The sequence below is a fragment of the Trichomycterus rosablanca genome, chromosome 8 (assembly GCF_030014385.1).
Source record: "Trichomycterus rosablanca isolate fTriRos1 chromosome 8, fTriRos1.hap1, whole genome shotgun sequence".
Classification (NCBI taxonomy): Eukaryota; Metazoa; Chordata; class Actinopteri; order Siluriformes; family Trichomycteridae; genus Trichomycterus; species Trichomycterus rosablanca.
This window is the reverse complement of record NC_085995.1, coordinates 15,330,128-15,348,234: the sequence shown is the minus strand read 5'-3', so window position 1 is coordinate 15,348,234 and position 18,107 is coordinate 15,330,128. Positions and strand designations below refer to the sequence as shown.

The following is an 18,107-nucleotide window of genomic DNA, read 5'->3' as shown; positions in this document are numbered from 1 at the left end:
ATAGTTAATAGTGGCCCTAAATAGATGTTCATGGTCAGCAATAATACTTAGGCTGCATCTTAGGCTTAATCTTTGTTCAATGTTTAGGGGTACTTGTTATAAATTGTTTAAACAAGGTAGACTGAGCCTAGTTTTTCCAGTCCATAGCTGTCCAGTTTTGGTAATATGATGCCAAATGTAGCCACAGATTCCTGTTCTTGCCATGGACCTTGATGTGGTCTTCTTTCAATTTTTAAATAAAAAGCATACTGTCTAGCTTCAAACTCTAGGAAAGATTTCAAAGGAGTATTATCATTACAGGATCAGATTTGGCTCTGAAATATTAGATACAAGATATATTTTTTTCAGAATTTATTTCACAATTAAAAAAAAAACTTTGTTCTTTGTGCAGGAAGAAGTCATTCCTGTTCTCGGCACTTTATGCGGCCTGTATACTTGGAGGTCGGCATGTGATGAAGCAGAGGGAGAAGTTTGAACTGAGAAAACCTTTGGTGCTTTGGTCCTTAACACTTGCTGTGTTCAGGTAATCACCCAATATGTACTGCCAATTAAAGATTTGGCTTGTTTATTTGGTGAATGCCATTCTGACTGAATGGATTAAAGCATGTATTCTTTGCCATGTACTGTTACCTTATATGACCTGATATCTATTAATTTAGAATACTTATTAAAAGCATAAACAGATCTATATTTAATCTATTTAGAAAATTCTTATTTAATGTTATATCAGTATTGTATTTTGATACCATGCTGACATACAACTGTTGCTTAATAAATTGCAGTCACACCAGGATCTTGTTAACTATGCTGAGTTTAGTTGTTTCACATCCTTTGCTAAGACACACCCGTTGATAAGTGTATGTCATCAGTTATAATATGATAAATCATATGTTTCTAATATTGTGGGAAGATTTTTTCTAATCCAGCATGACTGTGAATGACTGGTCATGAAAAGTGTGTTTTGACATGTTTGCTATGTAATTGCCGTACAATTACATTAAACTAAACGGAATGAAACTAAATTCACTTACTGAAAAGCTTATTGAAAATTCTATTCTAAAACCATAGGTATTAAGGCTAAGCTCACACTACCCAAATTTTGGAAGTTGTGACAGATGCGCAAGCTCGGAGGCAAATCAGCCTTTTCTTGGGGATCAAAAATGGGCTCTCAAATGCTATGTGTGAATTGTACAAAGAAGCAATCTAATATGCTTGCTGATCTCTCGCAGACGCCTGAAAAATAGACCCAAGTGTTAATATTTAGACCTGTTTGTGGCTTGTAGTGGGAAATGTATTGCAGCCGGGTTATAAGTGGCAGTGAGCGCCTGCCAATGGGAATGGAAGATACAGAGAGAGGGGAAACCCAAGGGAGGAGTTGTATAAACATCAGCAAGCATGGCTACAGCAAAATATAGTTTCTATCTGAATACATTGGTATACACACAAACTTTACAGTATTTGAAACCTTATTGTCCATGCCAAACCACAATATTATGTTTTCATTACAAAAATGAGTGAATTGGCGTGTGGATCAGTGAGTGGGTGAATACGTTTGAGCAGTCCGCTAAACATTGTATGTGATGCATGTGATTCTTACCAATGTCTTTCTGTTCTTTTTGTGTTAGTATATTTGGTGCTATGCGGACTGGATGGTACATGACGCACATCCTGATGACCAAAGGCCTGAAACAGAGTGTGTGTGATCAGAGTTTCTATAACGGACCTGTCAGCAAGTTCTGGGCATACGCCTTTGTGCTGAGTAAAGCACCAGAGCTCGGTAAGGCCATCTATATTCCCAAATCTCTGTTAAATATCGATTTAAGAGAAATGTTTTTGAAGGAAGTAAAAAATGGTCCTTTTTAGGGATGTAACGATACACTCTACCCATGATGCGATACGATTCACAATACTGGGTTCATGATACAATTTTTTTCAGATTTTTTTTTTTAACAAAACGAAATTGAAGACAAATTATGACAGTTTCCTTTTATTATTTCTCTTTAAAATAAAATACTCTGTTTGTGCTTATCTATTATTTATCTAAATAATTAATGCCCTTTTATTTCTCAGGTAAGTGTAAACTATTCAAAACAATGCTGGTTTCACTTTTTGTGTAAAAAAATAAATAAAAATAGCGCCAGTGTCCTCTGCTGTTTAAAGTGAATATCGTTTCATCTTAAATAAATAACCTATTAAAATCGTGGCACGTGCACCAATTTTTAACTGTCTTGTGGTGCACCGTTACATCCCTAGTCCTTTCATAAGTAAATAACACATCTGTTCAGCAATTGTCATCCTTCTCATTCTGTTGTCATATGCCAACGATTAGAAAACTCCATTTAATATAACATTATTACACTTTTTTTATTTATAAAAATTTCTAGCTCATCCCCTCCAATGTCTTTTACATGGTGTTTTTAATGGTTACATATTTACATTATTATAATGCTGCATTCAGGTGCTTTTACTCCCACACGACTAGGGGTGGGTTTATAAAATCGATTTTTCGATTCGAATCGATCTTTATTTGAACGATCCAATATCGATTCATATAAACGCGAGATCGATCTTTTAAATACGCCCCTTTTTACGGTGTACACGGAAATCTGTTACCCCTTTAATTTCGTGTGACCAGCCACTGTTTTTTTTGCGCAACGAGATCTGACCTGCACATCAGTTCAGCATGGCAGAAGCTCAAGTAATGTCTAGTCCACACTACACGATTTTTGCCCTGATTTTCGCTCGGCGACGGGTCAGCGCTAGGTTCGGGAGGAACTCGGTGTTCGCTCTGCGATCAAAACTCGGCTCTCAATCAATGTGAGAAACAGCGAGGGGAAACACAGGGGGGAGGTTGTAAACAGGTGGTACAGGGGCGTAATATAGTTTCTATCAGAATACATCAGCACACTAGTTTTACAGTATTTCTGACCTGATTGTTCTCTACAAAACAAAATATTTATTAACCTCCAACTCACTACAGAACGATCCATGCTGCTCGTGTTGCCAAATCCACTCAGATTCCTTTATTTTTCTCCGTTTTCTACATCAGCGCAAAAACTTTGATCTCTCGCTACTTGTTGATGTGCATGTTTGGACGTGGTATCATTAAACCTTTCATCACTTCTCACGTTTGTTTTCGTGACAAAATGTAGTTTTAGAGACCAGAGAAGCTCGCCTGTGATTCCAGTTGAAGATAGATGGTGTAGTGTAAAACCCCCCTATCACCTGTGAGTCGTGCAGTGTGAACATTACAGCGACCCGGCAAATCAGAAAGTCGTGTAGTGTAAACTTGGCATAAGCTGTTCAACAGCCAGGTGTATGTTTACATTACATTTACAATGTTGTAGTGTGTCAGACATATAAAATAATAATAAAAAATGAATGTTACTGTTTTCTGTTTTGGATTAATTATTTATGTAAACAAAATACACAAATATTTTTAATAATGAGTGTTCTTTGTACAATTATCACATTCGTTCTCTGAACATCTGTACATATTTAAACAAAACCTGTTAATGTAACTCAAATATGCCTAAATGTGTTGAATCGAAATCGAATCGAATCGAATCGGAAATCGAATCGAATCGGGACCTTGTGAATCGAATCGAATCGATCCAGGAAATTAGTGGCGATACCCAGCCCTACACACAACATATTTATTCATATTGAATAATTTCAGAAAATTATTATTTTGACATTTTAAAGCAAAAAAAGCTTTTAACTGTAACTTTTTTCTGAATTTGTTGAATTACAGTATGACAAAGTAAAAATATTTTATCTTTGCGTACGAGATAATATTACAGAGAAACTTCACAGTGAGGGCAAAAGACACAAAAAATTGTGTTGCAAAACAGCAGACCAAACAGAACCACAAACAAGAATATTTCTGGACATAAATGCACCCACATAGTTTTCTTTCTGTAATGCAGTTGGTCAACATTCCACTACAGCCCACGTTTTCACAAATTTCAAACTGAATTATCTGCATCTCAATGCTAATGAAATGCCAACGTACAACTTTTAAAACCTGTTATAGAAGCATCTTCTTGATTCTTATTATTTTATTTAATAGCTTGCCATGAGTAGAATTGTAATACACTTCTAATGGCCAGAGACAGTGATGTACATATGCTTAAGCTGATTTGAATGTAACCAGAAGCTGGTGGTTAATGGTTTAGCTTCTGACGACCTTCAAAACATAAAATCACTGTGAAACTACATTTCAGTTGGGCAGTGATTGAGGTATTTTGTTCTATTCTTCCTGCAAACACAACAAAAATTTTCCACACATTATCTATTGAGGACAGGTTAGGACTGCAGGCATGCCAGTCCAGTACCCGTACCCTCCTCTTCCCCAGCTTTGCCCTTGTAATGTGAGCAGCATGTGGTTTTGCGTTGCCTGATTGAAAAATGCATGGACGTCTCTGGAAAAAATTACGTCTTGAAGGCAGCATATGTTGCTAAATGTATTTTACAGTATTAATGCTGCCATCACAGAAGTGCAAATTCAGTTTTAGTTCTGTGAAAAAGTATTTGCCCCTCACTTGATTTCTTCTATTTTTGCTATTTTGTCACATTTAAATTCAAGAGAGTTCAAGTTCAAGAGAGGCTTAATTGTCATTTCAGACATAAACAAGTGCATATTGAAAGGAAACATCGTTCCTCCAGGACCAGGGTGCAACACAGAACACAAACAGTGCAAAACAATACAGTTTACACAGTACAGATATTTAAAAAAACAGTACAATAAATACGATAAATAAATGCAGAAGACATTTCTAATCTAAAGGAATTGAGGGGGACGAGACTAGAGACAAGAGCAGTGTTGGCCAGTACATGGTACTGAGTAAATGATAAGTGGGATAAAAAAACCTATTCTGATATACAGTTAGCAGCATAGAGTTAATATAGCAGCTGAGTGTATGTGATAACTTGCAATTTGACATCACTGTGGAGGAGTATTGGTGTACTCTTTATTGCTACACTGGAGGGTTTTCAATCATGAACTACCCATGTCAGCATCTCAGTGGAATTCAATTTAAGACTTTGCCTCGACCACTCCAAAATCTTCTTTTGTTTCTTTTAAGCCATTTAGAGCTGGACTTGCTTGTGTGCTTCAGATTAAAATGATTGCAAATTAGGTTTATAAGCAAAAATTAAAAACTTTCAGTTGGTTGTAATAAACCAATTAAAAAAGATCAATTTAAATAGTCCAAATTCAATACATAATGTCACTTTAAGTGAATACTGCAGTCCTTCATGACAAGCGTCTTTAGTATGTTTTCTTGCTATTATGACCAGCTGCAAATGTGATGTATAGCCTTATTTGCAACAGGGGGGTAAATAATTTTGATCACAACTGTAGGTCACAAACTGACAGGTGACGGTTTCCTTCAGGATTTTCTGATGAAGAGTAAAATGTAGGGTTCCATCAGTTAAGACAAGTCATACAGGTTTTGTGGAAGCAAAGTAGTTCCACCAAAGTACTACCACCACTATGTTTCATTTTTGGAATACAGATTAGTACTACCACCACTATGTTGGATTGTTGGAATACAGTATTAGTACTACCACCACTATGTTTGATTTTTGGAATACAGTATTAGTACTACCACCACTATGTTTGATTTTTGGAATACAGATTAGTACTACCACCACTATGTTTGATTGTTGGAATACAGTATTAGTACTATTACCACTATGTTTGATTTTTGGAATACAGTATTAGTACTACCACCACTATGTTCGATTGTTGGAATACAGTATTGGTACTACCACCACTATGTTTGATTTTTGGAATACAGATTAGTACTACCACCACTATGTTTGATTTTTGGAATACAGATTAGTACTACCACCACTATGTTTGATTGTTGGAATACAGTATTAGTACTACCACCACTATGTTTGATTTTTGGAATACAGATTAGTACTACCACCACTATGTTTGATTTTTGGAATACAGTATTAGTACTACCACCACTATGTTTGATTTTTGGAATACAGTATTAGTACAACCACCACTATGTTTGATTTTTGGAATACAGTATTAGTACTACCACCACTATGTTTGATTTTTGGAATACAGATTAGTACTACCACCACTATGTTTGATTTTTGGAATACAGATTAGTACTACCACCACTATGTTTGATTGTTGGAATACAGTATTAGTACTACCACCACTATGTTTGATTGTTGGAATACAGTATTAGTACTACCACCACTATGTTTGATTGTTGGAATACAGTATTAGTACTACCACCACTATGTTTTATTTTTGGAATACAGATTAGTACTACCACCACTATGTTTGATTGTTGGAATACAGTATTAGTACTACCACCACTATGTTTGATTGTTGGAATACAGTATTAGTACTACCACCACTATGTTTGATTATTGGAATACAGTATTAGTACTACCACCACTATGTTTGATTTTTGGAATACAGTATTAGTACTACCACCACTATGTTCGATTGTTGGAACACAGTATTAGTACTACCACCACTATGTTCGATTGTTGGAATACAGATTAGTACTACCACCACTATGTTTGATTGTTGGAATACAGTATTAGTACTACCACCACTATGTTTGATTTTTGGAATACAGATTAGTACTACCACCACTATGTTTGATTGTTGGAATACAGTATTAATACTACCACCACTATGTTTGATTTTTGGAATACAGTATTAGTACTACCACCACTATGTTTGATTGTTGGAATACAGTATTAGTACTACCACCACTATGTTTGATTGTTGGAATACAGTATTAGTACTACCACCACTATGTTCCATTGTTGGAATACAGTATTGGTACTACCACCACTATGTTTGATTTTTGGAATACAGATTAGTACTACCACCACTATGTTTGATTTTTGGAATACAGATTAGTACTACCACCACTATGTTTGATTTTTGGAATACAGATTAGTACTACCACCACTATGTTTGATTGTTGGAATACAGTATTAGTACTACCACCACTATGTTTGATTTTTGGAATACAGATTAGTACTACCACCACTATGTTTGATTTTTGGAATACAGTATTAGTACTACCACCACTATGTTTGATTTTTGGAATACAGTATTAGTACAACCACCACTATGTTTGATTTTTGGAATACAGTATTAGTACTACCACCACTATGTTTGATTTTTGGAATACAGATTAGTACTACCACCACTATGTTTGATTTTTGGAATACAGATTAGTACTACCACCACTATGTTTGATTGTTGGAATACAGTATTAGTACTACCACCACTATGTTTGATTGTTGGAATACAGTATTAGTACTACCACCACTATGTTTGATTGTTGGAATACAGTATTAGTACTACCACCACTATGTTTGATTTTTGGAATACAGTATTAGTACTACCACCACTATGTTTGATTTTTGGAATACAGTATTAGTACTACCACCACTATGTTCGATTGTTGGAACACAGTATTAGTACTACCACCACTATGTTCGATTGTTGGAATACAGTATTAGTACTACCACCACTATGTTTGATTTTTGGAATACAGTATTAGTACTACCACCACTATGTTTGATTTTTGGAATACAGTATTAGTACTACCACCACTATGTTTGATTGTTGGAATACAGTATTAGTACTACCACCACTATGTTTGATTGTTGGAATACAGTATTAGTACTACCACCACTATGTTTGATTTTTGGAATACAGTATTAGTACAACCACCACTATGTTCGATTGTTGGAATACAGTATTAGTACTACCACCACTATGTTCGATTGTTGGAATACAGTATTAGTACTACCACCACTATGTTCGATTGTTGGAATACAGTATTAGTACTACCACCACTATGTTCGATTGTTGGAATACAGTATTAGTACTACCACCACTATGTTTGATTTTTGGAATACAGTATTAGTACAACCACCACTGTTCGATTGTTGGAATACAGTATTAGTACAACCACCACTATGTTCGATTGTTGGAATACAGTATTAGTACTACCACCACTATGTTTGATTTTTGGAATACAGTATTAGTACAACCACCACTATGTTCGATTGTTGTAATACAGTATGAGTACTACCACCACTATGTTTGATTTTTGGAATACAGTTTAGTACTACCACCACTATGTTCGATTGTTGGAATACAGTATTAGTACTACCACCACTATGTTTGATTTTTGGAATACAGTATTAGTACTACCACCACTATGTTTGATTGTTGGAATACAGTATTAGTACTACCACCACTATGTTTGATTTTTGGAATACAGATTAGTACTACCACCACTATGTTCGATTGTTGGAATACAGTATTAGCTTTACTGCAGATGTAACGGGACCCATACCTTACAAAAAGTTACACCTTTAACTCTCAGTCCACAGAATATTATCCTAAAAAGTCTTGGGGTTTATTGGCTTTTTTTTTTTTTATTAACAGAGGTTTGTGCCTTCAAACTCTCCTTTGAATGCCATTTGCCCTGTGTCTTTCCTATTGTGGAAGCATGTACGTTGACCCTAATTGAGGCAAGTGAGTCCATGTTTATTTGGGTTCTTTCGTGACCTACTGTTTGTGTCCTTGATGCATTCTTGGTGAACTTTTGGTACAGTGGGGCCAAAAAGTATTTAGTCAGCCACTGATTGTTTAAGTTCTCCTACTTAGAAAGATGAGAGAGGTCTGTAATTTTCATCATAGGTACACTTCAACTATGAGAGACAAAATGAGAAAAAAAATCCAGGAAATCACATTGTAGGATTTTTAAAGACTTTATTTGTAAATTATGGTGGAAAATAAGTATTTGGTCAATAACAAAAGTTCAACTCAATACTTTGTAACATAACCTTTGTTGGCAATGACAGAGGTCAAACGTTTCCTGTAAGTCTTCACCAGGTTTGCACACACTGTAGCTGGTATTTTGACCCATTCCTCCATGCAGATCTCCTCTAGAGCAGTGATGTTTTGGGGCTGTCGCTGGGCAACACGGACTTTCAACTCCCTCCACAAATTAGGGTAGGGCTGGGCGATAGAGTGGGGCTGTGCGATATGGATCAAAAATAATATCTCGATATTTTTTGCTGAACGGCGATATACGATAGTATATATCGATATTTTTTTATCCCATAAGGTAATAACAAAAAGACACTTCTGAGACAAAGCTACATGTTCCAATTTTTTTACAGGCACTTTTATTAATATTCATGCTGGGGAAGCTTTACACAAGAACTATTTTTCCTTAAAAAAAAAAAAAATAAAATTGCTATTCTAAGAAAAATAAAAGTTGTTTTCTAAGGCATCTCCTGTTGTGTAATGTGAATTACAAATATATTGTCTGGCCCTTTAAGAATGTTAAGTGTACTATAGGGCGCAGGGAGCGAGTGTGTAGGGAAGATGTCGGAATGACACGGTTTCCGGCTGAGCTTGTGTGACATTAAAAGTAAAACCCCGTTAAAGTAAACCCCTCGTTAACCCCCCACCCCCCCCATGTTTGGACTTTATACATTATTTTATGTATATGTCGCCATAACATTTACATAAATTTTTTTTTTTTACGTATAGAACTCAGTTCTGTAATACAGGCAGAACCAATCGTTCATGTTACTGTGTAACTATTACAACATTTAATGCATTTTAATCAGCGTTCTGCTTCATGCACTTTATTATTATTTAACAGCTTTCTTTGTTGTTTAATTGCTGTTTGCTCCTTGTTTACTGCAGAGTTAGTTCATGCAATTTAATAATGTTTGGTTGTTTATTGGCCGACAACAAGAAATACTATAATAGAAGATAAATAAATAAATGACATGCCGGACATCGGGCGATCGTCCAGTATAAACTAACACAACCACGTACAACATCCAGTACAGAAATCCCCATAATGTTTGTATTTACAGATAGAGCAAGTTTATGCATATCACATATACAAACACAAGAGTCAGAACAACAGGAGACGCACCGCTACGTTATTATTACTTTCTCAACACTTAATGTGAAGTAAATACGTGCATGTCAGCGCGTGCATGCGCTTGTATTGGTTTTTGAAACGAATAACGACTCGTTTTCTTGTTTTTTAACTTTGGGATTTGAAGTGAAAACGAATGACCAAAGGTACACGGAGCTGGAACCTTTTGTCTGGACTTGTTTTTGGCATTCTCTACAGAATACATTATTCTGCTGCTCATCTGACACTTTGAATTCGAACCATCTCCAAATAATTCCAAAAAGAGTCATTATTTTTCTTTTTAGTAAGCAGCTCCTCTTCGATAGCTTCTGTCATGTCTTTATCCATCTCCATGCTATCGCTGCCTGCAGGAATTACTGGTGAAGCGGTGGGGAGGGGCGAGTTGTGTTCAGTGAGGGAGAGAGGCGGGGCAGGTGAACATGTGCAGAGACACACTGGGAGAAGAAAAAGACGAACTGTCTGATCTAACTGGAACGCAACATCTACAGTGGGGTCAAAAACTATTTAGTCAGCCACTGATTGTGCAAGTTCTCCTACTTAGAAAGATGAGAGAGGTCTGTAATTTTCATCATAGGTACACTTCAACTATGAGAGACAAAATGAGCAAAAAAAATCCAGGAAATCACATTGTAGGATTTTTAAAGAATTTATTTGTAAGTTATGGTGGAAAATAAGTATTTGGTCAATAACAAACAAGCAAGATTTCTGGCTCTCACAGACCTGTAACTTATTCTTTAAGAAGCTCTTCTGTCCTCCACTCATTACCTGTATTAATGGCACCTGTTTGACCTCGTTATCTGTATAAAAGACACCTGTCCACAGCCTCAAACAGTCAGACTCCAAACTCAACCATGGCCAAGACCAAAGAGCTGTCGAAGGACACCAGGAAGAAAATTGTAGACCTGCACCAGGCTGGGAAGAGTGAATCTACAATAGGCAAGCAGGTGGGAGCAATTGTAAGAAAATGGAAGACATACAAGACCATTGATAATCTCCCTTGGGGTCAAGATCTCATCCCGTGGGGTCAAAATGATCATGAGAACGGTGAGCAAAAATCCCAGAACTACACGGAGGGACCTGATGAATGACCTGCAGAGAGCTGGGACCAAAGTAACAAAGGCTACCATCAGTAACACACTACGCCGAGAGGGACTCAAATCCTGCAGTGCCAGGCGTGTCCCCCTGCTTAAGCCAGTACATGTCCAGGCCCGTCTGAAGTTTTCCAGAGAGCATATGGATGATCCAGAAGAGGATTGGGAGAATATCATGTGGTCAGATGAAACCAAAATGGAACTTTTTGGTAAAAACTCAACTCGTCGTGTTTGGAGGAAGAAGAACATCCCAAGAACACCATACCTTCTGTGAAGCATGGGGGTGGAAACATCAAGCTTTGGGGCTGTTTTTCTGCAAAGGGGACAGGACGACTGATCCGTGTTAAGGGAAGAATGAACGGGGCCATGTATCGTGAGATTTTAAGCCAAAACCTCCTTCCATCAGTGAGAGCATTGAAGATGGAACGTGGCTGGGTCTTCCAGCATGACAATGATCCCAAACACACCGCTCGGGCAACGAAGGAGTGGCTCCGTAAAAAGCATTTCAAGGTCCTGGAGTGGCCTAGCCAGTCTCCAGACCTCAACCCCATAGAAAATTTGTGGAGTCCGTGTTGCCCAGCGACAGCCCCAAAACATCACTGCTCTAGAGGAGATCTGCATGGAGGAATGGGCCAAAATACCAGCTACAGTGTGTGCAAACCTGGTGAAGACTTACAGGAAACGTTTGACCTCTGTCATTGCCAACAAAGGTTATGTTACAAAGTATTGAGTTGAACTTTTGTTATTGACCAAATACTTATTTTCCACCATAATTTACAAATAAATTCTTTAAAAATCCTACAATGTGATTTCCTGGATTTTTTTTTCTCATTTTGTCTCTCATAGTTGAAGTGTACCTATGATGAAAATTACAGACCTCTCTCATCTTTCTAAGTAGGAGAACCTGCACAATCAGTGGCTGACTAAATAGTTTTTGACCCCACCGTATATCGATATATGCGATATTGTCTTATCTTATATCGCGTATGAAAATATATCGATATTTTATATCTCGATATATCGCCCAGCCCTAGTCTGGAGATTGGCTAGGCCACTCCAGGACCTTGAAATGCTTTTTACAGAGCCACTCCTTCGTTGCCCGAGCGGTGTGTTTGGGATCATTGTCATGCTGGAAGACCCAGCCACGTTCCATCTTCAATGCTCTCACTGATGGAAGGAGGTTTTGGCTTAAAATCTCACGATACATGGCCCCATTCATTCTTCCCTTAACACGGATCAGTCGTCCTGTCCCCTTTGCAGAAAAACAGCCCCAAAGCATGATGTTTCCACCCCCATGCTTCACAGTAGGTATGATGTTCTTGGGATGCAACTCAGCATTCTTCTTCCTCCAAACACGACGAGTTGAGTTTTTACCAAAAAGTTCCATTTTGGTTTTATCTGACCACATGATATTCTCCCAATCCTCTTCTGGATCATCCATATGCTCTCTGGCAAACTTCAGACAGGCCTGGACATGTACTGGCTTAAGCAGGGGGACACGCCTGGCACTGCAGGATTTGAGTCCCTCTCGGCATAGTGTGTTACTGATGGTAGCCTTTCTTACTTTGGTCCCAGCTCTCTGCAGGTCATTCATCAGGTCCCTCCGTGTAGTTCTGGGATTTTTGCTCACCGTTCTCATGATCAATTTGACCCCACGGGATGAGATCTTGTGTGGGGCCCCAGATCGAGGGAGATTATCAATGGTCTTGTATGTCTTCCATTTTCTTACAATTGCTCCCACAGTTGATTTATTCACACCAACCTGCTTGCCTATTGTAGATTCACTCTTCCCAGCCTGGTGCAGGTCTACAATTTTCTTCCTGGTGTCCTTCGACAGCTCTTTGGTCTTGGCCATGGTTGAGTTTGGAGTCTGACTGTTTGAGGCTGTGGACAGGTGTCTTTTATACAGATAACGATGTCAAACAGGTGCCATTAATACAGGTAATGAGTGGAGGACAGACGAGCTTCTTAAAGAAGTTACGCCAGAAATCTTGTTATTTTCCCCTGGTCTGCTCTGGTGCTTTGGTTTCCACCCACCGTCCAAAAACACGTCAGTAGGTTTATCAGCTACTCATAGTTACCTTTGGTTTCAGTAAGTAAATGGGTAAATGTCCTGCAACTAACTGATTCCCTTTTTAGGGCTCAGGGTATATACTCCGACGAGGCATAACATTATAACCACTGACAGGTGAAGTGAATAACACTGATTATATCATCACTGCACCTGTTAGTGGGTGAGATATATTAGGCAGCAAGTGAACATTTTATCCTCAAAGTTGATGTGTTAGAAGCAGGAAAAATGGTTAAGTGTAAGGATTTGAGCGAGTTTAACAAGGGCCAAATTGTGATGGCTAGACGACTGGGCCAGACCATCTCCAAAACTGCAGCTCTTGTGGGGTGTTCCTGGTCAGCAGTGGTCAGTATCTATCAAAAGTGGTCCAAGGAACGAACGGTGGTAAACCGGCGACAGGGTCATGGGCGGCCAAGGCTCATTGATGCACGTGTGGAGTGAAGGCTGGCCCGTGTGGACCGATCCAACAGACAAGCTACTGTAGCTGAAATTGCTGAAATTAATGCTGGTTCTGATAGAAAAGGTGTCAGAATACACAGTGTGTCACATTTGCAGGACTGTTTTAGCAGCAAGAGGGGGACCAACACAATATTAGAAAGGTGGTCATAATGTTATATCTAATCAGTGTATATCTGAGTCAGGGTCTTGGTGGGTTCGAAAACCTATAGTCCTCTAGAGGCTGTTAAAAAGTAGTGCACTGGAAGGCCTTTTCATAAATTTAGAAGTCCGTCTGTAGGAATTTGTGCAAATTTATTCAAAAGAGCCTTTGCAAGGCCAGACACTAATGTGGGGAAAAGATGGCCTGGCTTTTAGTCTGCATTGCAGTTCATTGCAACAGTGATCATGGGTTTGAAGTCAGGGCAGGCCACTGGATTTCCTCCACACTACACTCATCAAACTATATATTTATAGAACTCACTTTGACTATGAGCACAGGAGCACAGTTCTGGGTAAAAGGGCCCTTCACAAAATAATGGCACAAAGCATATAATTTATATCATTGCAGGAGGGGTGTCCACATACATTTGACCATAAAATGTACTTAAATTTTACCACAGCCCTGCTCCTGACATCAGATATTACAAATATGTCAAATATACACCGATCAGCCATAACATTAAAACCACCTCCTTGTTTCTACACTTACTGTCCATTTTATCAGCTCCACTTACCATATAGAAGCACTTTGTAGTTCTACAATTACTGACTGTAGTACATCTGTTTCTCTATATACTTTTTTAGCCTGCTTTCACCCTGCTCTTCAATGGTCAGGACCATCACAGAGCAGGTATTATTTAGGTGGTGGATCATTCTCAGCACTGCAGTGACAATGACATGGTGGTTGTGTGTTAGTGTGTGTTGTGCTGGTTTGAGTGGATCAGTTTCAGCAGTGCTGCTGGAGTTTTTAAATGCCATGTCCACTCACTGTCCACTCTATTAGACACTCCTACCTAGTTGGTCCACCTTGTAGATGTAAAGTCAGAGACGATCGCTCATCTATTGCTGCTGTTTGAGTTGGTCATCTTCCATACATTCATCAGTGGTCACAGGATGCTGCCCACGGGGCTATTCTCAGTCCAGCAGTGACAGTGAGGTGTTTAAAAACTCCATCAGCACTGCTGTGTCTTATCCACTCATACCAGCACAACACACACTAACACACCACCCCCATGTAAATGGTATTGCAGTGGTAAGAATGATCCACCACTCAAATAATACCTGCTCTGTGGTGGTCCTGGGAGAGTCCTGGCCATTGAAGAACAGCATAGAAGGGAGCTAACAAAGCATGCAGAGAAACAGATGGACTACAGTCAGTAATTGTAGAACTACAAAATGTTTCTATATGATAAGTGGAGCTGATAAAATGGACAGTGTGCACAGAAACAAGGATGTGGTTTTAAGGTTATGGATGATCAGTGTACTTTGCTATATCACTCGAATTGATCAAGCAGAAAATGGCTTTTAAATATATTGCATTTGCTCTTTCAGCAGCTTATCTAAAATCATACTGGTGTCTGAGACATTTATTCATTTATTTAGTGCATAGACAGAAGTGCTTCCAGCCTTTTACTTACAGATAAGCGTTTAGAGGGAAGTGAATCCAAGTATGTGACACATGAGAAGCCAAATGAATTTACACTACTTGTGGCATCACAGATAGGTGACAATTCTATGATTTTGCTTTGTCAGCGTATTTGATATATCATGGATTAATTAAAGAATTTCAGACAGAAGAATATTTTAAATGTCGTATTCAATGAGGATTTGTTTTTTTGACACATCCTTTCTAGAGAAGTGTATTGTGTATGAAAAATGTGTTTCAAGTGAAAAAGCTTCATAGCCTTAACCCATCTTAAAGTTGGCCATCTGGGCAAGAAGAGCAACGAGGTATGAATGGACAAAACAGAGCGCTAAAAGAGCTCCAAGAGTCTCGAGCAGTTTGACAGACAACCAACTCCATAAATCAGAATGAGGACAAAGGTTATATGGCCTTATGAGAGGAGAATTAAATTCTTATATCAGTGATATAAAATAAACGTTATACTTCTAACTTTGTGGCCATAGCTTCAGGAAGGCCCTTTTTTGTCCCAGCATGACCCAGCCCCTGTGTACCAAGTGAGGTTTATAAAGACATGGTTTGATGAGTTTGGTTTGGTGGCCTGTTCAGAGCCATGCCCTCAGTCATATTACACATCTATTAAAGGTAAATTGGAACATAGATTACATGTTCCATCAGGGTATAGTTCCATCATAGTCAAAGTAAATTTATATGGATTTTAATTCACTCTTCTTTAAGCTGACAGGTGAACCCAAATCATGGCAAAATGCCCTCCACCAAATATCAGAGCTTCTAGACCTTTTATTCTTAAGACTACATGCATTTGTTACTGTATCTTTTTTGGCATGGCCACCTAATGAGGTGCATATGCCCAAGAATATGGAACAGCAGTCCTTCTAACCCTTGCAGGCATGGTTGGATGTTAGCTACCTAATGCATCATGTAGTAACCTGTCTGAAAGTGTCTGCACTTATGTTGTTTCTTCAGGTTTTTGTCATGCCATGAATAATTTGTTATCTTTCTTGTCCAACAGGTGACACCCTGTTTATTGTTCTTCGTAAGCAGAAGCTGATCTTCCTGCACTGGTATCATCACATCACTGTTCTGCTGTACTCCTGGTACTCCTACAAAGACATGGTAGCCGGCGGAGGCTGGTTTATGACCATGAACTACCTGGTTCATGCTGTAATGTACTCATACTATGCTCTCAGAGCAGCTGGTTTCAAGGTCTCACGGAAGTTTGCCATGTTCATCACAATAACTCAAATCACGCAAATGCTGATGGGCTGTGTGGTTAATTATCTGGTGTACCAGTGGATGCAGCAGGGCCACGAGTGTCCGTCTCATGTTCAAAACATTGTCTGGTCTTCACTCATGTACCTCAGCTACTTTGTGCTCTTCTGCCAGTTTTTCTTCGAAGCTTACATCAACAAGACCAAATCAAAGAAAGTCAAGAAAAGCCAGTAATGTAATATGTACCAAAATATTAATTAAAATAAAAGAGAGGGGTGAAATGGGTTTGTAATAGAGGAAGAATCAATGTAAGGATTTTGAATGGGTCCCAGCTGGGAAGGTTTACAGAATCTGAGTGGTGGATCTAAGCTTATGCATACTGTACTACTAACACAGATATACCTCCCTTTTACTGGGGTGGGCTCTGCTGAGCGGCACTGAGGAATTATTATTATGATAATAATTTAAACTGAAAAATGTGTCTTATGTGAAATTCATGTGCCCAATGCTTTTCTTGATATTAAAATTATTTATACATTAAACAGGAAAATAAATTGAGTAAATAATCCAGATTAAGGGAGATTAATATGAGGGAACAATCTAGAATTGTTTTCTGAATTGTTTGTCTTTATCATTGAATCAGTTATCAGTGTAATTTGTATTTATTTTTATTAGACACTGGCGTGACTGGTAGTTCTGATTGAAAGCTATGTCGATGGACACATGCTGTGTTTCTGTGTTTTGTGTTTAGCATCACAGCACCAAATTTTCTCAGGTTGTCTTAGAATGTTCCATCGATGTGCATATCACTTATGGAAAAAAGGGATCAAAAATAACAAGGTGAACTAGTTAGTCATTTCAATGCCAGTAAAAACACACACTTAATAAAAATAATAATAAAAGAACGTGACATATTAGATAGTGCTCATTCAACCATCCCTTTCCTTTCCGAGCTTTTTGTTGCCCTCTAGGGGCCATGACGTGTTACTTCCCAAGGCTAAAGATCAGCATCTACAGTATGTCATTCTGTTAAAAACGTGCTGAATAAGGCCAGAGTTGTGGAGTTGAGCATATTTAAAATTTGCACCGTGTCTGTGTTCACTGTAATAAATCTGTCTTTAAAATGTGTCTGTTGTACTGTTATATGTAAAGCAATTTTACCAAAGAGCAAAAATAACCATGCCTCTGACGGCTTCATTGCTTTAATCAGATTCACTTTACATGTAAACAGTCAAAAGTTTGTAAGCATTATTCTTGCTTATGTGCTTACAGTTTACTTCTATTAAAGGTTATTAACATATTTTGTAATTATTTATTAAACAATTTTAATTGATCATTGAAGGCACAGTGACACTGTGTAGCGTTGTAGGTTTACAGCAAGAATGTCCTGGGATTCCCTGGCTGTTTGCATTTTGCATGTTCTTGCTGTGTTTGTTTGGGTTCCTTCCAGCGGCTTCGTTTCCCTCCCACAACTTTAAAGAAATGAAGTCAGTCCAGTTTAAGCTACTAAAAAGCGTGTGTGATATACAGTGTATCACAAAAGTGAGTACACCCCTCACATTTCTGCAAATATTTTATTATATCTTTTCATGGGACAACACTATAGAAATAAAACTTGGATATAAGTTAGAGTAGTCAGTGTACAACTTGTATAGCAGTGTAGATTTACTGTCTTCTGA

The 18,107-nt window shown here is 38.1% G+C and overlaps 1 protein-coding gene across 1 annotated transcript in view; it reads left to right on the top strand.

The window, feature by feature from the left end:
- The window catches only part of elovl6 (ELOVL fatty acid elongase 6), a 51,124-nt gene extending 33,568 nt beyond the window's left edge, over positions 1-17,556 (top strand). Inside the window, exons 2-4 of the mRNA XM_063000524.1 lie at positions 392-523; positions 1,626-1,777; positions 16,229-17,556. Coding sequence (XP_062856594.1) covers positions 392-523; positions 1,626-1,777; positions 16,229-16,662 — 718 coding nt within the window. The 3' untranslated portion in view covers positions 16,663-17,556. The remainder of the gene's footprint in view (positions 1-391; positions 524-1,625; positions 1,778-16,228) is intronic.
- The last annotated feature ends 551 nt before the right edge of the window (positions 17,557-18,107 follow it).